Source organism: Takifugu rubripes, chromosome 19 (genome assembly GCF_901000725.2).
Source record: "Takifugu rubripes chromosome 19, fTakRub1.2, whole genome shotgun sequence".
NCBI classification, from domain to species: domain Eukaryota; kingdom Metazoa; phylum Chordata; class Actinopteri; order Tetraodontiformes; family Tetraodontidae; genus Takifugu; species Takifugu rubripes.
Genome location: NC_042303.1, coordinates 10,012,402 through 10,033,807, shown reverse-complemented (window position 1 = coordinate 10,033,807; position 21,406 = coordinate 10,012,402). Strand labels below are relative to the sequence as shown.

Here is a 21,406-nt window from a genome sequence, read left to right as displayed (position 1 = left end):
TTCAATGTAATGGGATCTGTATGTCTGTTGTACATATACATGACTCACAACTGGAGTTCACCTGGTCACAGAGTGATCAAAATACAATAATTACTTCATGTTTGTTTTTTGTTTTTTTTACTATCAATGCTTTTCTTTGTGTATCTTAAAAACGACCAATCTCCACTTTTAAACCAGGTGAAACCAAATTGAGTTTATATGGATGAATGTAAAATATCGGGTACTTTACACTCAACACTGACGGTGCGGTTTCCGAAGTTCATCCATTCAATGAGAACAGGTTCAGTCAAACGTGCTAAGCCCCGCCCACTCCATTGCCATATATGGGTCATTTCCACATTCCATAGCGCGCGGGGCGGAGGGATGACGCCACCTGTTTGTCAATGGTCAGAGAGCTCGTGCTCAGTAAGCCGGTGAAGTGAAGCCAGGACTGGAGGTGACGGAGGAAGAGAGCCGGGACACTTGTGGGATTTGAACCACCACACTGATAAAATGTGTGGAATCATGGCTCTCCGGCGACTCCTTTTACTTTTATTTATTTGCCAAGGGTTTTCCAGAAGTCAGTCCGAAGAACGTAAGTACTTTTTAAACGCTTTGAAAGAAAGTACCGCACCTCGTGAGTCAGGAGGTTGGAATTTGATAGCCCGTCTTAAATCCTACTTGCACTTTCGTCGACTTAAAATTGATTTCAGCCCGTTCACTTTTTAGGTCACTTGCAAGTATTACATGCTTATTTTTAAGAGGGCCGGAGCAAACTTTCTTCTTTTTTTTTGGCATTCAGGGCTTATTAGCGTCCAACTTCACCTCTGTACATCTGCATGGCGTTTCCATGCGTCAGCTCTTCTTTTCAATTATCGCCCAGATTCATGAGTTTGCCTGGTCACGGACATTAATCTTTCCACGCCTTCCCCAGACATTACTTCTGTATCCGGGACCGGGAGGACACGGTCAACTAAGTCCTGAATCACACCGACACGCCTGATTAAAGTGTCCAAAAGGACGACATGTCCACAAAATGTGCCTGACTCAGACAATAAAACTGCGTCACAGCTTCAAATTTATGTCAACATTCCTCCATTTCGGCAGGGTGTTCTGTTTATTTTTTAAAAAAATGAGTTTTCCTGTGTTTAACTTTAATGTATTTATTTTCTAGAAATATTGCTGGATATGAGCGCTTCAGGATCTGAGTTGGGATGGTTGACAACGGATGACGGAGTGAGTAGTCAAACCTCTTCATTAATGTATTAAACATAAGGGTTCAGGCTCAAAAACTCCGAAAGAGAGCGTAAAAAAAAAGGGTCAGATGAAGTCCATGTGTTAAACATTTCTGGCTTTCTTCTTATTGAGTCTGCTGCAAATCTCTCTGGGATGGAGAGATTGAGCGACTGCTTGGTGAGTTATGCTTCCTTAAAACTGCTTGGATTCATTAAATTGTCATTGGTTCAACCTTCACGGAGATTTATATTGTAATAGTGTGAACGCACCATCCCAAAATAAGGTTTTTATTGTGGAACGAAACCGTAAAGCAAATGTTTTTCATCGCGCTTTCTGAAATCAGACCTGATGGCACCAATATAATCTCTTCAAAAGGCAGAAAACTATTCCCTGGATGGGGAACTAACCCTCTATCTATAGTTCAGCCACTTTCCATCTAAAAAAAGCAACAGGTCATGATCACATCCGCTTTTTGCTCTATATTTCTCGTGTGGCCGCTCTCAGGAATACATTTCTATTGACATGGAAGGATATTCCTAAGAATGGAAACATTTCCAGCAGTTATTACCTGTGTATATGGAAGTAGGGCAAATATTCCTACATGTTTCCAGGTTCTGTGGGAAGTAAGACAGTGGTGGTATTCTTATACCATCTAAATAGGAGCTCTTGCATTTTAGGAGGGGCCCTTTAAGCTTTCCGGTGGGCACTGCTTTCCTCGTTTATGGTCCTAAATGGTGCCTTCACAGTCTGCTTAGAAAGCTCACTTAACCATCATCTATGTCTGCCGATGCCCTTCGGTAGTATAAGCTTGATTTTTGTGTGTCGCCTGTACCCCGTGTGTGAGTGAAAAGCCACACACGTTGCGAGCGCCCCACATGTCAGGACCAATAACTTTAATTTATAGAAAAACCCCCCAGCTTCGGCTCCTTTTGGTCGTTTTATGAGCTACTCGCGCAGCGTGACAGAAGCGGTGTCTCATCAGTAAAATTGGTTTTCGGCGTGAGTAAAGCTGCAGAAGCCTGTACTTAGTCCCTGAAGAAAAAGCCTTCCTCTTTCATTATTCTAGTGTGGTGACTCCGTGGCCCCCTAAACTAACCAGGCTCTTTTCTGTTCTTTTCCTCTATTCCACAGTGGGAGATAGTCCAGACGGTGGTGAACGGCACACTGTTTTATTCCTACAGTGTTTGTAACATAGACTCCCCGGAACAGGATAACTGGCTACGCACCACGTTCATCCAGCGGCGCCCGGGGATCTCGCGTGTGTCGGTGGAGCTCCGCTTTGTCGTGCGGGACTGCAACACTTTTGATGGTGCCTCTGTCGCCTGCAAAGAAACCTTCAACCTTTACATCTCGGAAGCAGACGCCGACGTGGGCACCAACTTCCGTAAAGGCCAGTTCCGTAAAGTGGCCACCATCGCCTCCGATGAGGTCACACACGGCCGTGTTCTGAAGGTCAACGCAGAGACGAGGACCGTGGAGCCTCTGTCCAGGAGGGGCTTCTACCTGGCCTTCCAGGACATGGGCGCATGCGTTGCGCTGCTCTCCGCCAGAGTGTACTACAAAACCTGTCCGTCTACGGTGCAGAGCTTGGCGGAGTTCCCGGAGACAGTAGCAGATGCTCTCAAAGAAGTGGAAGGAGTCTGCGTGGAGAATGCCATCAGTCCAGCAACCCCACGCAACTACTGCTCAGCTGATGGCGAGTGGGTGGTTCCCGTGGGCCAGTGCCAGTGTCTGGCTGGGTATGAAAGCACGGGGGACTCCTGCCAAGGTAAACACACGTGTCCCCATATGTTTGTGTTGTAGTGGAACGTTAATGTGTAGTAAACGGGCTGCGTTCGCCTGTTTTTTTGGTTTGCATCTTTCAAAAAGCACAGGTTGCTCCATGCCATTGAGGAAAGTCTCTGGCAGCGGTTAATCTCTGCAACTGCGCCTTGATTTCACTGCCGTTCTGTCGGGGCTCCGTTCGGGCAGTCGGGCTGCCCCGCGTGCGCACATTTCAAGACTTTGCAGTATGTGCAGCTCTCGTGACAAACTCATTAGCACCCACACAAAACAACAAACATGCGGGGGTTTTGTCTGCCTGCTGTTGTGTGGAAGCTCTTGGTATTCCTGGGTGTGGTGCTTTCAACTGTCCGGAGGAAATGTGGGAGGAGAGATGCTACAGAAAGAAGAGGAAGGAGGGAGGAAGGGCACAGTATGGTGCAGGGATTTTTGAAAGGAATTCTTTCACCCTCACGTCATCTTCAGCTCAAGGGAGGACCGTGTGAATGTGTCGGAGTGACTACCTGAGTGGCGTGTCTTCTGCTCACAAGTATTTGTTTTTCAGCGGTTGCTAACGTAACAAGAACCGCAGATTACAGGGATGGGGCGACACGCCTGTCGGAGGTTAGACTGAGTCAGGCCGCGGTTTCTGATCAGTCACCTTGACTGTTCATTCTCTGGAGAGGAATTCTGGAAATGAGGCCAATCCTTGCAATAAAAATGAAACTGGTTTAACACGGTTGAATCAATCTTTGGGTAATCGGAGTAATTATCCTAAGATTGATAGTTATTTGCTCATTTTAGGCTGCCACTAAGAGTTAAGTACAGTGCTGTAAAGACCATATCTTGTAGTGAGGTTGTAAAAATGAACACGTCAGTGAGGCGAAACTCAAGTCAGAGGAATGTTTGAGTGCTCAAGCTGGACTCTGACCCGAGCACCTGGAAGGGAAGTTGGCAGCGGAAGACGGGATGCATTTGTGATTGTGATTTCTCGAGTCTGGAGGATGACCCCACCGGCCGAACTTTATGTTTTATTACAAAACACGATTCCAATCCTGGCGGTGGTTCCGTCTGCACCCCGTCAGTTTTAACAGCGCCAGGAGAAAGTGATCCCCTTCAAGGGTCCAGGCCCGGAATGTGGATTCTGCTGAGCGGCCTGACTGTTGTGGGAAAAGGAAGTAAAATGAGCTGATGAGGAATGCTGACTGACACAAATAAGCAGGTTGTCCTTGGTCCGAGTCAGAGGGTGGGGAGCGAGTCGACAGTTGGTGCATGAGGGTGGTTAGCTTCGCGGCTGCTTAGTTAGGTGTGGAGTGTAATTTAGTCAAGAGGATTAGTAGAGCAACAGGCCAGCTGTTAGCCAATGACTTGCCCCCCCCCATAGTCTTTCATCTAGTTGTTAAAACGCACTACGGGCTCCTTAATCCACGTACCCTCTCGTAAGAACAATGGGCCGACACAAAGAGCTAAAATCAGATTTAATTAACAGATGCGGTGGCGTGGAACACGAGTCCTTTTCACGTGCGTTGTAGTCCAAAAGAATTAGCGATTAAAGCTTGCTGGATTAGGTTCAGCATCAGATGATTGATTGGGCTGCAGAATCCTGACAAACCGGCCAAAGTTTCCGTGGAAAACGTTTGTCGTCATGTGCCGCGCACATGCCGACATTTACGAGCCGCGTTGCGAGCGGCGCACCGCGTTTCTGGCCCCGCTCCGTCCGATCCTTCAGACAATAGATGAATAGGGCTGGAGTTTCTGTGGTATGTGACAGAAGTCCTGCCGGCCCGGCTCAAGATGGAATGGGCGGGCCTCCTTTTCTTATTCGAAGAAAGACCCTGCTGCGCCCCCCCGCTCCTGCCCGGTGACACCCTGGGGAGAACTTCTGTTGGTGCTCCAGACCTTTGCCCCCACCGCCCCACCTCTTCAGCTCTACCCCCCACCCACCCATGCTCAGCCTGCTCCTTCTCCTCCACTGGGGTGATTCTTGAGGCGCAAAGGTCCTTCTGCCTTGGTGGCGAATTAATGCGACCAGCTCTTGAGTGGAGGGCAGGCGCGACCTCTTCTCACGGCCACCAACACTGGGGTCACATCAGAGGCTTCTCTTTGTGGAGAAACCAGGGAGGAGAGATCCTCCCAAGACGTGTGTCCTTATCAACAGACACCAAGACTCTTGCTTTTCTTGTCTTGTTCAGCCGTGGATAGTGTCGTTTTTGACTGGGGTTGGGGGGGTCAGCAGGAGGAAGTAGTAAGGGAGGAAATGCCATCATCTTTCTGTCCCAAGCTCATTGACCTCCAGCGTCCTGTGGAAGGCTGTTTGTCCGTTTGAGTTTGGCAGAAGTACGACCTGCCAGAGAATTTGAACTGTGTGTTCACGAGGAAAAGGATCAGATCACCTGATGGATTGAGAGCTGCGTTGCCTTCCGGCTGACACTGGCAGGAGGGCCTGAAATTCGCCCTCTGGGTGGAAAAGGCAAGTCGAGGCAGCTCGTCGGGGAAATCCCTTTTCATTCCTCTGCACACAAAGCCTCCGTTATTCGAAGTTAGTCACAACAAGCGCTTCCTGACAGGTGGACTCCAATGAGTCTTGATCTGTGATGTATTCTTCCTGCCTTTGTTTCACAGATAGCCTAATATAAACCTTTAAAAAGGCTCTCTCTCTCTTTTCTCCCACACAGCTTGTAAACCTGGTTACTTCAAGCCCTCTATACAAAGCAAGTTCTGCCAGGTCTGTCCTGATAACACCAAACCCTCTGAGGCCGGTGCCACTGAATGCCAGTGTGAAGAAGGATTTTACCGCTCCCCATCAGACCCTCCTACGTCCCCCTGCTCTGGTAATGGTCGCTTGATTATTGTACATCTTTCTGTCTTACCAGACTGAGTAAATAAGCTAGACGTCCACTGCCGCCTGTCCTCCCACAGCTCCACCCAGCGCCCCTCGTGATCTGAGCTCCAGTGCCTTGTCAGCTGAGGGCAGGCTGCAGCTGTCGTGGAGCCCGCCGCTGGTGACCGGGGGACGCAGCGACCTCACATACAGCGTGGTGTGCGAGCACTGCAACGGGGGGCAGTGTGTCCCCTGTGGGGACAAGATCCGCTTCGAACCAGGCCCCGCCGGCTTGCAGGATACTCTGGTTGTGGTCACCGACCTGGACGCTCATCTCAACTACACGTTCACTGTGGAGGCTCACAGTGGTGTGTCCCAGTTCAGCACGGAGAAGGCCGCTGCAAGCCTCACCACAGCACTGGATTACACCGGTGAGTTGAGGAGACACAAGGCGATGCCTCAGATGTTCCTTTCCTTCTTTTCTCACACATTTCATCCGGAATTCTTAGCCACTGAAAAACCGGGGCTTACTCCTCACAGAGGAATTTGGTTTCACCCACTGAGTCCCCAGGGATTTGATCTCATCTCCCTGGGCTGTGATTAGTCACTGAACCTTATTTTCCTTTCCGTCTCTCACCAACACTCAGATCCCCCGAAGGTGACGTTTATCCATCTGGATGATCGCAGCGCCACCAGTCTGGCTCTCTCCTGGACTCTGTCTCGCAGACCTCCAGCCCACATCAATCACCGCTACGAGCTTATGTACCGCAGAAAAGTAAGCCAGCGCTTTATGCTGCTTTTGTTCTCGTCTCCTTCCCCACGGTTAACACCCAAGCTGCCTGGTTAAGATGAGCTGACTCATCCACTCTGGTCCTGCAGGATGATGACGGCGAGCGTGATGTGACCACCTACACCGTTCTGATTTTGGAGAAAAATTCCGTCCAGATAGCGGACCTCACCCCAGACACTACCTATATTGTCAGGGTCCAGGTGCTGGGTTCAGAGGTCAACCCGGGCAGCCACAGCGTGGAGCACGAGTTCCAAACTTCACCATTAGGTACCAACATGATTTTCTATATATACTGTATATATATATACACACTAAATGTGTGTGTTGCTAATCATTTTGTCCTCATTGCACAGCTGAGTCTCAGATCCAGAACAAATCTACGCTGGTGATGGGAGCCGTTTTTGGCATCATGGTGATTCTTCTTGTCGTGGTGGCCGTCCTGCTGTTGCGTAGAAGGTTGGTAACAAGCTACGTTTTATCTATAGACGCGGCAGGCGTGTGGTTATGCACCATGAAAGCAGACGTGGTCTGATGTTGTGGAGTGCCGGCTCGGGGAGGGTTCATCTGTAATGGTCAGCGCTACGCAGGCTCACCCAGGGTTCCTAAAGTGTCGACATGATTTGTTTTTCTCTTCAGGAAAATGAATCTTCGAGGCAGAGGGGGAGCAGAGGACCCGTACTTTTCACCAGGTTAAAAATCCTCATTCTCATCTGTGTTGCTTCCAGGTGAGGAGTGTCAGAAAAGATTCTCACGTTTTTGGTCCCACTTTAGATCAGCTCAAGCCTCTGAAGACCTACGTGGATCCTCACATGTACGAAGACCCCAATATTGCCATCCAGAAGTTTGTAACAGAAATTGACCCCAGTGCCATCAGCAAACAGAAGGTCATCGGTGTCGGTGAGTCTTCCTAAACGCCAACGGGCCCACCGGCCAGTGGACTCTCTTCTAATGTTTCACCAAATGCTCCACAGGAGAGTTCGGGGAAGTTTTTAGAGGAGTGATGAAGGCTCGCGGACGAGCAGAAGTGGACGTTGCTATTAAGACTCTGAAACCGGGGTATTCGGAGAAACAGAGGCTGGATTTTTTGAGCGAGGCCAGCATCATGGGCCAGTTCTCCCACCCAAACATCATCCGACTGGAGGGAGTTGTCACTAAATGTGAGTCACTGAGCTCGGACAACAAAAGCCCAACTGCCTGCGTCACATCCTCACACTGAAAGACACTTTTTCTTTTGATTTTCAGTCAAGCACATCATGATCGTCACAGAATACATGGACAACGGAGCCCTGGACACGTATCTGAAGGTAAACAGATTCACAGATCCCGTACAGTGAGGCGGAGCTAAAACAGGATAGCAGGATTTCTGTTTATTTATTGATATTGATTCTGTTCAGGGACGTGATGGAGAGATTCCTCCCTATCAGCTCGTGGGGATGCTGCGCGGGATCGCTGCCGGCATGCAGTACCTCTCTGACATGAGCTACGTGCACCGTGACCTGGCAGCCAGGAACATCCTGGTCAACAGCAACCTGGAGTGTAAAGTTTCTGATTTCGGTTTGTCGCGCGTGCTGGAGGATGACGACGAGGGCACCTACACAACCCGAGTGAGTCTGAGTCGCTCTGCACAGTAAAATTCTGATGTTCAGAGGTGGTTTTTCCTGTCTTAACTGTCCTGATTTGTTATCATTAATCTTCTCTGACAGGGAGGAAAGATCCCCATCCGTTGGACCGCCCCCGAGGCCATCGCCTACAGGAAGTTCACGTCAGCGAGCGATGTGTGGAGCTTCGGGATCGTGATGTGGGAGGTCATGGCATTTGGAGAACGGCCCTACTGGGACATGAGCAACCACGAGGTACGGATCAGATGATCCGCTATATTTTGTTTGGGATGGATAGTTTTGGGTAGCTGGTGCTGGAGCCTCCTGCTCCTCCTCCTTAGCGCCCTTTCAGATCCTCACTCCTCCTCTTCATCAGGTCATGAAGACCATCAACGAGGCGTTCAGGCTCCCGGCTCCTATGGACTGTCCATCTGCCATCTACCAGCTCATGCTTCAGTGTTGGCAGCACGACCGGTCCAAGCGACCTCGCTTCTTGGACATCGTCAACTTTTTGGACAAGCTGCTTCGTAGTCCGGAGTCGCTGAAAACCATCGCCGACTTTGATCCGCGGTAGGAAAACACACCAGGAGTCTGTTTCATGCGTTTCCCCTCCCGTGTACTGTAAAGCTCGACTAACCAGGCTGAACTTCGCTCCTCAGCGTTTCCATCCGCCTGCCCAGCACCAGCGGCTGCGACGGCACCGTGTTCCGGACGGTGCCCGAATGGCTGGAGTCCATCAGAATGAGCCAGTACAGCGAGAGCTTCGCCCGCGCCGGGATCACCAGCATGGAGCAGGTGCTGAGCCTGAGGCATGAGTAAGTGCACACATGGCACCGGTGCAGCCCCGCCCCCGCCCCCACGCTCAGCAGCGCGTCCCAGACTTGAGCATTTGTTACTCAGTGTGTGGAGGCAGAAATGCTCTGGCCTCTGCTGCACATTCCTCTCGTTCTTCCTTCCTGCAGCAGCGTAACAAATGTCTTTTAAATGAGACCTTCATCATCAGCAGAGGAGTAATAGAACCAAGATCCATCCATTGAAACGATTTCTCCCCCCCCCCCCAGAGACATCAGGAACATCGGGGTGCGGCTGCCCGGTCACTTGAAGAGGATAGCCTACAGCATCCTGGGACTGAAGGATGAGACCAGCTCCCTCAGCGTGTTCGCGGTGTGATCCGAGCGGCCTTCCCAATCAACGTGCACTGACCGATCACGCCATTTCACCGGTGGACGAGGAGGACGGGGGAGCGCGAGACTGGGCCACGCTCAGGCTTTTTTGTCTTTTCTGTGGAGCGCCGTGGCGTGACTGAAGACGCCCTCCCCCGAGAAAGGACTGAGATCAAAAACACTTATGTACTTTATCATGACAGAAGACACATTATTTATCTTTATATGAAATAGTGTAAATATTGAACATGAACCAGTTATGCAGTACAGGATATGGGGGGAAATGGGCAAAATGTAAGACATTAAGAGAGTGCTTGGCTTTTTTTTCTAAGAGACTGCAATGTTTTCTGCTCAGTTTGAGCTTTTTCTTCCAAGCACTTCCAGTCTGCAGCCTTAAATCTCATTTTTAATCCTATATTTCTGTGATAACCGAGACCTCCTCTCAACTCCACTCAGGGTAACAAAAAAAAAAAGAAAATCAAACATTCTTTATATTTTCTCACGAGTCTCTGCATCATGTATGTTTACAGCTTGTCTTAAAACAGCCATTTTAATTTAATATTTATTTTTATTGTTAATGTATTGATTTGTTTCATGAAAAATAGCCTTTTTTCAGCTTTTTTGCCATTTCTCTGTGTGTTTAAATAAACCCAGTATTTTCCTGTGACTGGATCACGTACACACTCTCTGCAACAACTTTTCTTTTTTCCATACAGACCACGCTGAACTTTATTTTCTTCACCATCACCAGTAGATGAACTGGGGAAAATGTCAGGATTACACCTTTTGTTTAAAGTGCCAAACACATTTTACTGCTACTTTTGCTCCTTTAACTCCCAATATTCACAAATCAGGGACACAAAACTTGTAACCATCTGCAGCCAGTTTTCAACACTGAAATTAACTTTTTTTCAAAACAACAAAAGATTAAGTGTGGGTTACTGTCGTCATGGACGTTTGATTGATGGGTTTTCAATATTACACCTGATAATAACAGGTTATTACTTCCCATTTCCACACCCCCTCACACACAAACAGAAGACTCATGCAACCGCACACAGGAGTGGCAACAGTGATTCAGACTAATATTTGCATCCTGTGGCGCGTTCCAGTATGAATCACTCAGACATAAACCCTCCTAAGACTAAAAGTGTTATAGTGTATATAGTGAGGCTTTGATCAGCACTTGAAAGGCCTCACTGGATTAGAAAGATCTCTCGTGGTTCTGGAAACAGATCAGCACTGCAGCCTGCGCGGAAATAAATGCCAAGGTGTTTTGGACAACAGAGATCTTTTAAACTTTGGCTTTTGATCCACCCAATATTAGCATTAAAAAATTGAAAAGGTACGATTAGAGATCAAAGCCTGAAATCCAAATTTGTGTAAATGAAAGAAAAGGCTTTATAACAGGAAGAACTTAACAGAATTAACAGAACATGAAATCATGTGACATAAAAAGAATATTTTTGTGATTAAACCACGTGTATAGACAAGTCCAGAACATCTGGATATAAACATCAGATGTATATTTTATGCTTAAACACTCATAATTACGGTACTGGTGTACTTGTTTAACCTTAAATTATAGGGTAGTTGTCGCCATCTCGTGGAAAAGGAAGGGATAACGTGCGTTGTTCAGGCTGCGTTGGAAAGATAACAATCCAAATATATAGATATATTACATTATATTATGATATAGTATATTATCTAACGTATAGGGTAGAAAATATACTGGGTAGAAAGCACAAGAACCAGCTGTTATAACTTAATCTTTTCTTACCGTCAGGGACACAAGCAACAGCTTTTAAACCAGGTGTTTACGGTTACACCGTCATGAGGAACACCTGGACAGGGAGGAGATGAAAAGGAACGGGGAACATAGATCACACACACAGTCATATTGGTTAAGTACATCTACAAAAGAACGCATGCTTAGGAATATATGCACAAAAGATAAAAACAGTCTTCTTCTTGACATGATAAAGGACCTCTTTGCCATGATAAACAATTATTACCCACCTACCCAATCTTGACGCTTTACAGAATAGGCAAACGGCCACTTACAAATCGTGTACTGCAATTAGAAACAAACTACTGAGCATTCTATTACAATGCAACAACTATAATTAGAACCCCACCTGAACAGGTTCCAACACAGGTGGAGCAAACCCACAAAGCAGCACAGACAGCAGGTGCTCTCCCGGTCCAGTAGGTGGCGCCGCTAAAGTCGTTATCTTCCGCCCTATAACAACGAAGAAGAAAACATGACGTCAGGCCACTGGCTGTAACTATGGTGCTAGTTCGTAAACACTTGGACATTTCCATTTTTCCATGAAAATGTCGTATTTTTTCCTCACTAGAGTATTTTTGTTAATATAAGTTTCCTAGCGTTATAATATTTGGGTTTTCACCTAAGCAGCACGATTGGCATTAAAGCTAACGACGGCAAGATGGCACAAATTTGCCCTCCTGGATCGATCTTAGTCGCTGACTGGCATCGAAGTAAAGACAGCAAAGAATACTTTAATAAAATCCTACACAAGAAGAGACGCAGAAAGTTTGGTAGGACAAATGAACCACTTTTGTACAATTGAAGCTACAGGGGCTAAAAAGGATCTAGTGTTGATACTCCCATCAAAACAAACTACACGTTTTAGTTGAGGGTTAAACCTGCATCGACAGACGAGGAGAGCACAAAAGTGCAGATTTTAACAGACATTTAGAGTAACTTGCAAAAGGGGATATTTTAGCAAAGCAGTAATATGCAAAATGAGCATTTAAATAACTAAATGAGTGTGAATCATGGTTTCCAGGCCTGTTGGAGTCCCCAATGATGCCTCCACATTTAGCTGTGGACACAGTTCACTACAAGATCTTCATCTGTGGCAAGAGCGGGGTTGGGAAGACCTCTCTGGCTGCACGTCTGGCAGGCATGAATGTTCCCAACATGCACTATGAAACGAAAGGTGGGTCCCTGATCAACACTGACAAGGCAGGTCTGGTGTGCCGTTAAAACAGTGAGGACAAAATCTGTTTTTAAGGTATTGAGACAACGATGGTGTATTGGCCGGTGAAACTGAGAGAAGGTGGGAAAGTTCTTTTCTTCTGTTTGCAGCTGTGGGACTGTGGAGAAAATGCACTGCGCAGATTTGACCATTTCCTTCCGGTGGGTTAATATTCCCCGCACAGAAGAACAACCAGAACATCCAGGTTTTGCTAGTTTTCATCCTTCATTCTTTTGTCTTCCAGTCCTGTCAGGAACAGGTAGACGCTGTTCTTCTCCTTTTCTCCTTCACCGACAAGACGTCCTTTGACGATCTGTCGAACCAGATCACGCGGTGGACAGGGACGTCTCTTGTCAAAGTGGTGGTTGGCACCAAGTATCCTCATGAATTATTTCATCGGTATTAATGTTGAACAATTTGAGGCAAAAATCTGAAACGCTCCCTTAACATCCGTCTCAGGTTTGATCTTTTCATGCACTGTGACGTGACAGAGACGGACGTGAGGACCTTTGAGGAGACCCGGAGCTTGCCGGTGTTGCATATGGGGGGTGAGGACATTGATGGGCTGGGAGATGTCGCCCCCCTCCTCAACTGCCTGGCAGAGAACCTGTGGCATCAGGACTGTGTAGCCGCTGCCTCAGGAACCCGCCGCTCCCAGCAGGAGACAGAGGCTCTGATTTGACAGTGGACAGGGTATTTAGGGAGCTGAATCCAGCCATGGACAAGAACCAGGGACCTGCTGCTGGACATTCTGCCTCTTGATACAGCCGATAGTTCATCGCTCCGGCTGATTTATGAGCTCAGCAGCTCTTCTCAGTTTGTCCCAGATCAGATATTTTTTTAAAACGGGATATTTCAGAAGAAAATCATTACATTGCCCCACGTTTACCCTTGGTAAACCCTGAACCGATGTGCTAAAGTAGAATCACACCAGTCTGGCGCCATTGTTCTCCTTGGATTTGATCTTGTGTTGCTTTTTTTGTGTATACAGTGATCCCTCGCTATATCGCGTTTCATCTTTCACGGCTTCGCTGCTTCACGGATTGTTTTTGCGAGTCGTTCATTGCAGTTCTCAAATATAATCGAAGGTGGCATATCCGTTTATAAAAATCTTCTTGCTCAGAAAAAGAGAGCGCCAACAACTACCCATAACAATGTTCTTCTCTCGGAGAAAGACTCCTGCGCCTTCAGTAGAAACAGACGCTACAGCGGAGCGGAGTCAGGACGAAGAGGCACAGCTGGGACTGAAATACGCGAGTGACAATGTTTCCAACCTTGTATTACTAGATTAAAATTATTGTTTTAAACAAATTTTGGGCTTTAAAACAGGTTTTGATTTTTGGTTTCATCCTATAGTTCAGTATTGCATTGTAAAATAATAAAAAAAAAATAAAGATGACTACTTCACGGATTTCACTTTTCGCATGTTATTTTTGGAACGCAACTCCCGTGAAAAACGAGGGATCACTGTATATATATATATATATTTTACAGTGGTTGAAATCAAAAACCACTCACACAAAGTACAAATACTAATTCAGTTTTATTTGCAATTTAAAATTCCATACAATAAAAGATAATTCAGCCTGCACGAACCTTGATGCAGTATCTCCAAATAAAGCCATTAAAACAGTGGATAGATGCAGTGACAGGACAAAATTGAAAAACAACATTGATTTGATCAAAAAGAAAAAAAAAAGCCACCGATTACGAGTATATTTTAATTTCACAGCTGCAAATAACAGGTTTCATTGAACTGCAAAAATGACTTGTAAACAGAACTGCAGCATTTCCATCAATGCTGTTTCCTGGTTACAAATGTAAAAAAAAAACAAAAAAAAAACCAAACCTTTTTTTTAATTAAAAAAATGATTCAGCCTGCCAAAAATAAAAAGCTGGCGGGACAGAGATGAGATGGGAGGAGGAACTCTGCTCATCCATGTTGGGATTTTTATTGTTGCTCAACAATCGAATTCATGTGTACAGGAGCTGGGGAGAACATCATATCGGGCATTCCATAAAAAGAAAAACAAAACAAGACCGTACAAAAGTTTTAAAAGCCAATTAACTGGGTTGGAACCCAAAATGTCTGCATGCAAATGCACCTCACATATCTGCAATATCCAGGAAGGTACCCCCAGTATGATCCTGGGTTTTCCGTATGATAAAAGACTATAGCCTGTTGTCATATATGATCCCCTGTAGGAGGAGGGGTGGGAGGTGGGGGTGGGGGGCAGCTGGATGAGTAATAAGGTATAAATAAGACAGATGCGGAGCGGAGGGGCTGAGGACTCGTGAGTCTAGGTGGGCACAGTGATACTGCGGGCTAGCAGCGTTAGCAGTGCTAGCTCCACGACCCCGTGGGCTCTTTGCAGCGCCTCGGCCGCCTCGCTGGCAGAGAATCCCGCTGCTTGGATTCTCCGGATGTGCTCAGCTGGAAAATGGTCTATAAAGGGAGGCTGAGAGGAGACTGAGGGGTCTGGAGATGAAAGCTGGAGCACCTCGGGGACAGGAGGGTCGGACACTTCTGTGGTCACAGCGGAAGGGCAGAGTGAAGCGCGCTCCGTCTGGGGACCAGGATTATCCGTGGCACCGTCCTGGCAACCACCGGCTGCTTCTTTGAGCTCCAGTTCCCCCACGGAGGCGGAAGGAGCCTCTGGGTCGGCCTGAATGAGGCTGGTCTTCTCGGCCTCATCGTGCTCCTGCGTGGTCCTGTCCATGGAGCTCTCTGGACACTGTGCTGGTCTTTGTCCCTCCCTGTTCTCTGTTGGACCTCCACTCTCAGGTTCTGACGGGTCAAGAGCAACACAGTCGGATGGTCCCTCATCAGACGCTGCAGCAAAACGGTTCGCTTTGGCATCGCGTGATTCTGCACCCGGTGCGACGGTGGGACCGGGGGTGTCGGGGGCGTCCTGGCCCGTTTCCTGCTTGACTGGCTGTGATGAGGAGCAGGAGGCGGCGTGGGCCTGGTTGTTGGACACCAGCAGCTCGTGGAGCTCCATCAGAGCGGCTGCCAGAGAGGGGATGCTGTCAGAGCAGGAGGGGCGCTCTCTTTCTGGCTGGTCTCTCTCAGAGGACGCTGCGTCCTGGGAGTCAACCGGGAACTCCATTTCAACTGGGTCAGACTGGGTGGGATCGCTGTGGCAGACTTCCACACCTTCGGCTGCGTCGGGCTCGACCGCCTCTTGCTCCATGGCTTGTGTTGGTGACGCAGTGTTCTTCAAGTCCTCCGACTCAGAGCCCCCTCCTGCAGCACCAAGCTCCACCTCGACATCTGGATCCAGGGCCTGGGTGGTGGCCTCAGCAGCAAATGAAGTACCAAGCACCTCTGTTGAAGGAGCGACGAGAGGGGGCGGCGGTGTGGGGTCAGGCCCGGCCGGATGAGGTGGGGCAATGACATTCGTAGCTGATGCCGAAGGCTGAAGAAGCCCTGAAGCTGAGGCCTGCCTCACGGTGGCCGGGGCAGACTGAGAGCGGTCCAGCATTTGGGGATGTTGGGGGGGGGGATTCTGGAGCGCTGACGTGGATGAAGGAGTTTGGCCTAAGGTTCTGGGTAATGTAAATGGTGGGGGCTCCTGTGAGGTAGTTTGTCCAGCTGCAGGGTCTGATGCAAGAGACAACACATCGGGGTAAGAAGACAGCCGGGTGGTCAGATACGGCCCAGACACCACCCAAAACAGAAACACGGGTTTTAAGCCGTACTTGTCCTTCGAGTAAAACTCAACCTGAAGTGTGACGTCCGATAACACCCAGCACAAAATAACAGCAAAACAAAAGATGTGTAGCAATGGACTTGTGAGTTTGCACAAGCGACGGACTTGTGAGTTTGCAGTACCTGGTTGGTCGGGCCCTCTCCAGCTGTCTCCATATGCATCAGTGCTGTCCTGCTCAGGGTTAGGGCACACACCACACACCATGCAAAGGGACGGAGAAAGTTAGCAGTCACGCACGCACACGGAGCATGCAGCAACGTTTCAGCCCTTCTCGCGTGTCTGTGAACCTCCGTTAAGGGTTCTTAAAGCTTTCACGCCCTGTAATTACTGGATTTCTACCTCTGCTGCTCTGCTGATTTACAGCGTGGAGACACGACCGACTCCTGGTGGCATTAGCATTAGCGAATGCTAAGAGGTTAGCACTGAGTGCACCTGATAATTCTAAGGATCTTTTTGTCTAATTAGGAAAAAAATGTGAATTAAGATATTCCCGGGGTAGGCGAGGGTGGTACAATGTGTACTACTGCACCACAAAAACTTGGTAAATGCTTATAAAATAAAAGTGTTGATAAAAAAACCCCAAATTGAACCAAGTTTGCAGGTAAAATCAAACAACTGAACTCATAATACATTTACCTCTACAGCCAAACAATGAAAACAGACACAAGATGGCAAAAAAATGATGTGTTCTTTAAAAAAAAAGTTTCCAACACAAACGGACCATTTTCCTGTTGCTCAGACGTCAAAAAGACAAACGTGAAATGAGACGAGAGTAAGAAGCTTTAAGTGTTCCATGCAGATCTTCTACAGGAGGTGGGACAAACCCCACATAGACACTGGTCACGTCTTACCACTTTCCTGTATGGACCTCTGCAGCGCCTCGGCCAGTTCTCTGTCAGCTAGCTCGTCTGGACGGACGTCTTCGCGCCCCTCCGCCCCGTAGGCCAGTCGCGCGCACTCCGGCAGCTCCGCCTCAGACAGGAAGCGCGTCTCAGTGCCCGTGGTGCCTATCAGCAGCACGTTCTTCTTCAGGTCGATGGAACACTGCAAGAAAATCGAGACGCCCCCGACATCAACCCACTTTCCTGAGCATGAGAGGACGGGAGGTAAAAGCATCCATTCAACAAGGCACCGAGAGGCTCGCACCTGGTGTCTCTTCAGCATGTCGAGGCCCAGCAACATGTCCATGGGTTGGTCCTCTAGGATGGAAAAGGAACAGGGAAGGAAGTCTCCTTCTATCTGGACCTGAGCTGCAGGATTTAAATGAGTTTCAGATATTATTTTCACCCTCAAATACACATTAACACACTGCTCATTAATACAATGAACCGTAAGGAATTTCCTTGTTTTGGCTTCATTCTTTCCATCTTCATTTCACCATTATAATTGGTGACAAATTGTATTAGAAGCTAAAGCCGGTGAGGCGGAGTGGGTGAAGAAATACCCACCCAAATGAACTCTGCCAATGATCTTCTGAGTGCCCACCCCCTTCGCAATCCCGGCCCAGCGGCGGTCTACCAGCCGCATGATGTTGCAGCGCTCGGCGCACGCTTGGCTCATGATGGTCATCTGGGCTCCTGACGGGGGCACATTCAGAGGAAAGTGAGGTTTAAATGACACATGAGCCACGCAGTAAAGATGCGACCAGAGTATCAGGGGCCAGGTGAGGACCCCCGGCTCTGGCAGGATGTTGTATTGAATGCCCATACTGATCTGTACATTGTTTTAGGAACAATCCCACTAAAGATGTGGATTTCATGCTTATTACCCGAGTCAACAAAAGCCTTCACTGGGTGTCCATTGACCTTGCAGTTGATGTAGAGCATAACCACCTGTCCGAAGCTTTCTGGGGCCTCCTCCATCGCAATGTTCATATTTTCCTCCACGTTGTGTTGCCTGGATTTTTTTTTTTTTAAAAAAGGGGAAATACTGGGTATTATTGAGACATGGAACTAGCTCTATCATGATGCAGAGTAGTATAAATGAGGCTCTACAGGTGGTTAGCATAGCGTAGGTTACCTAATGTCCTCCTCAATCTTTGCCTGAGCTTCTAAATCAAAAGGATCCGCCGTCAGAAGACGAATCCTCTCTTGCTCTCGTTTAGCTCGATCCTGCTGTTGCTCCTGCAGCACTTTGGTGAAGCGTTCTGTGGGAAAGACGACCGACACTTCAGACGCAAGGACAGACTGCAGCTAACAATGTCAGGGGCCCTTGTTCCCGTTTACCCAAGTCTCCGCTGAGCAGGGCCTCGGCGAGTGGCGGGTTTCGCTCTTTAAGCAGTGAAAGTTCGTGTGGGTTGGTCAACAGCATCTGCTGGAGTAAGGCGGGATCATCCAAACCCTGAGGAGAGGTTCCACGAAAGGCTACCGGCGCTGAAGGCTGTGGGGGGCGTGGGAGGGGCTGCTGCCCGAGCGATACTGGAGGCTGCGGCCTCGTGGCGCTTCGTGGACTCACTGAAGAGGACGTGCCGGGTACAGAGATGGAACGAAAGTCAATACGGGGCAGGCCTAAAAAGCACAGAGAGGTGGGGTTACAATTCTGAAATGATCCTTGACAGTTGTCTGCACCTATTTGTCATAGTTGAGCTCGGCCACGTCGCTGCGGTGGCTGAGGAAAAGTCACGATCTTTATAAATCCATGAGAACGTCATCCTTCACTATTGGGAATGAAGTTTTAAAAATATATGGTTTTATGGAAATTCCCTTTGTTAGTGTGCAGCGCTGTTAAACTGGATTTTACCTGCCTGAAATGACACTTCCTCTGCCACAGTGTGAGATGCTCTCTCGTTTAAATTTGGGACTCTACCCTGAGTGCAGACCAGCCCCATTTTGTGAGCGTGTCATGGCGTTCGAGCAAATAAAGCCACTCCTTTGCCACAACTCCAACGACCTGTGTGTGGACACACGGTCTCTCGCTCTCTCCACGCTGTGGTTGTGTGTGTTTATTTAGGCTCACTCAGTTCAGCACAGCTTTGCATTTGTGCCACAACACACACCTGGAGACCTGGGGGAAATAGGATCAGGTGGTTGCTCCCCAATCATGACTTCTAACCTTGGATTTATTATAATATGGGTCACGTTAAGGCGACCATTGTTAATTGCTAAGGTGCCTCTTTGCAAGGCGCCAAACTATGACAGGAGAAGCTCAAAAATGTAGAAATGCACACACACACCGGCCTTTGGCACCAACGTGCATTTCTTCCTATACTTGCCAAACGTGGCTGACTTTAATCAGAACCAGAAGATGCAGTTGTAATTTCATATATACTAGTTGTAACAGTATTTTGAGGCAATATTGTGCTTTAAAAGATCAAACCTCAATGCTTCCAATTTTTTATCTTATTTATGTGTCAAGCTTAATGTGCGGCTCAGGGTGGGATTACGCTATAAAGCAGGACCAGTTCCACCAAACAAATGTGACATCTCAATTATGTTTATCGCTTAATTGCGACAGGCCCAGGCAACAAAATAAAACCCCATCCAAGGGGGTTCAATCATCTTACCTGGAAAGGCTGGCTGAGTTGGTGGGGGGCGTCTATCAGTTTGCCGAAGAACCACAACATCGCCATCCTTAACACCATAGGTCCCCAAGGCACGAGTGGGGTCTTTTAGTGGTTGTTCTGCATATGTAATCTTTAGGGCAAGAAAAACCAAACATGTGTCACGTTATTTTTCTTACAAACGTAAGAAATGGCTGATGTGTATGTGTATGGCTGATTTCTGCTTTTAAGAAAGCTTGACGTTATAATACTCAGCTTCAGGTTTGTATAGTTAAAAGTTGAAGTAAAAACGAACAGCTTTGCTGAATCCCTACCGCCCCCATTTAGATTAGTTTCCCTTTCATATTCAAGTATGTTAAAATAAGGAAGCCTGTTTTCAAAGTCAAAGACTATTTTAATCCACTGGGAGATTAGCATTTTCGGGACGGCCTTGTTATATTCTCAACTGATTTTGAGTTAATCTAATATTATGACGCCAGAATTAAACGGTTTCACTTTGAGAATTGGCAACGATACCTGAAAGATACTGTATTTATTGATCATAATACACGCGCTTACATTATTCCACATTATTCCACATTATTCCACAACAACCGAGGCGTTTGAACTGAAAAACAAATATCCAATGCAGGTACAGAAAAGTCCTTTTCGTGATCAGGGAATCGTCTATATTCGTGTTAGCATATCGGCTAACTGCTTGGCTACGTTAGCAGTCAGCTACAAGCTACAGCCACTTCAGTGCTTTGGGTTACCTGGATTTCATCAGCTGGTATTCCCGATTCTGGTACGCAAAGTCCGACAAAGTCTCTCAGTTTCAGGTCCGGTGACACATCGAGTACGAAGGTGGTTTCTGGGCGATCCCTAGGCGCGCAGAAAACGGTGACCAGCATCGTTTTTTATGGGGAGAATCACTGGACGAACCCGCTGCCACACAATGCGAATAAGTTAGTTCCCTGTCCCACAGAAGGAAAAAAAAAATCACACTATTATTCTAACATTCCCAAGTTGTACTGTATTACTGGGGAATGCGTTCAGTAGAAATGGAGATTATAACGAACGGCGAATGTGGTCACTTACCGAACAAAAGTCCAAAGTGACAGCTTCTCTTTCTAGAACTAAACAACAACAAGTATTGCTCGGTCTCGGTGCTGAAGCCGCATATCGACTCGTCAATCTTTTTTCACGACATGCCGCAATCCAGAATTTGCAGTCGTGCTGACGTTTCTTCTTCTGGCTTCTAAATGAAAGTACACGATAATGCTGCTCTCTAGCGGTTAATAGGGGAATAACATATTCATTAAGCAACTGGTCCATTATACATTATACAAAAGGAAAATAAATGAATAGATAATTCTATATAAAACAGTATTCCAGTAGGATAGGATAGATTTATTTCTCTTGAATAAGGTTTGTTAGTCTACCAATTAACGATGGTTAAAAGACGAAAGGATAGTTTATTCATCGTCCAGATCACCCAAAAAGGAATAACATTATTTGTAATGTGACAATGGATTAGGTACTACAAGAAGCTTGTTAATCCCTTAAAGCCTTTATCTAAGTCCACTTTAACTATATTTCAACTATATTTAAATGGGGAAAACTGTTGGACTTCCCAAAAGTACCCACAGGTATTCTTGTTAAAAATCTTGCAGATATCAGAAAAATGGAAGTTAATTAATTGTTCCATGGGGTTTCCAGAGTCTCGTGCCCACTATTATCATTGAAACTGATTATTCATTCTTTCAGTGTTTCTTTTAATCAGATTAGAATAAATTCTTTCTAGGTAAAAAACCCAGTGTACAAACAGTTTCTATACGGTGTTTAAAAAAAGACGGCGATGC

The 21,406-nt window shown here is 47.2% G+C and overlaps 3 protein-coding genes and 1 long non-coding RNA gene across 6 annotated transcripts; 2 read left to right on the top strand and 2 right to left on the bottom strand.

The window, feature by feature from the left end:
* Window positions 1-378: 378 nt before the first annotated feature.
* On the top strand, window positions 379-10,027 carry epha2a (eph receptor A2 a). The gene is made up of 17 exons (XM_011613955.2): window positions 379-574; window positions 1,154-1,215; window positions 2,347-2,983; window positions 5,652-5,807; window positions 5,896-6,228; window positions 6,445-6,572; window positions 6,677-6,854; window positions 6,941-7,043; window positions 7,224-7,276; window positions 7,359-7,484; window positions 7,559-7,744; window positions 7,830-7,891; window positions 7,982-8,191; window positions 8,291-8,440; window positions 8,562-8,755; window positions 8,845-9,000; window positions 9,247-10,027. Exons 1-17 carry the CDS (start codon window positions 493-495, stop codon window positions 9,353-9,355), a joined length of 2,925 nt encoding a protein of 974 aa, XP_011612257.2. The 5' UTR covers window positions 379-492; the 3' UTR covers window positions 9,356-10,027.
* A 543-nt stretch (window positions 10,028-10,570) lies between these two features.
* On the bottom strand, window positions 10,571-11,579 carry LOC105417839 (uncharacterized). The gene is made up of 3 exons (XR_003886020.1): window positions 11,487-11,579; window positions 11,129-11,192; window positions 10,571-10,988 (listed from the first exon to the last, which is right to left on the bottom strand). It is a non-coding gene; the product is annotated as an uncharacterized lncRNA (long non-coding RNA).
* Window positions 11,580-11,586: 7 nt separating this feature from the next.
* On the top strand, window positions 11,587-13,455 carry cplane2 (ciliogenesis and planar polarity effector 2). Its single transcript, XM_003973376.3, has 5 exons — window positions 11,587-11,910; window positions 12,162-12,314; window positions 12,390-12,514; window positions 12,598-12,728; window positions 12,813-13,455. The coding sequence occupies exons 1-5, from the start codon at window positions 11,799-11,801 to the stop codon at window positions 13,033-13,035; spliced, it is 744 nt and encodes a 247-aa protein (XP_003973425.2). The 5' UTR covers window positions 11,587-11,798; the 3' UTR covers window positions 13,036-13,455.
* Window positions 13,456-13,877: 422 nt separating this feature from the next.
* ddi2 (DNA-damage inducible protein 2) lies at window positions 13,878-20,781 on the bottom strand. 3 transcript variants are annotated; one of them, XM_029826979.1, is made up of 10 exons: window positions 20,643-20,781; window positions 20,318-20,489; window positions 19,569-19,698; window positions 18,292-18,573; window positions 18,086-18,212; window positions 17,835-17,962; window positions 17,515-17,643; window positions 17,213-17,316; window positions 16,918-17,110; window positions 13,878-15,957 (listed from the first exon to the last, which is right to left on the bottom strand). In XM_029826979.1, the coding sequence occupies exons 2-10, from the start codon at window positions 20,453-20,455 to the stop codon at window positions 14,654-14,656; spliced, it is 2,535 nt and encodes an 844-aa protein (XP_029682839.1). In that variant the 5' UTR covers window positions 20,456-20,489; window positions 20,643-20,781; the 3' UTR covers window positions 13,878-14,653. The 3 variants fall into 3 exon arrangements, with proteins under 3 accessions (XP_029682839.1, XP_029682838.1, XP_029682840.1); XM_029826978.1 differs by having other exon boundaries at window positions 20,318-20,518; window positions 20,643-20,772; XM_029826980.1 differs by lacking the exon at window positions 20,643-20,781 and adding an exon at window positions 16,189-16,237 and having other exon boundaries at window positions 15,817-15,957; window positions 20,318-20,455.
* Between the last annotated feature and the right edge of the window lie 625 nt (window positions 20,782-21,406).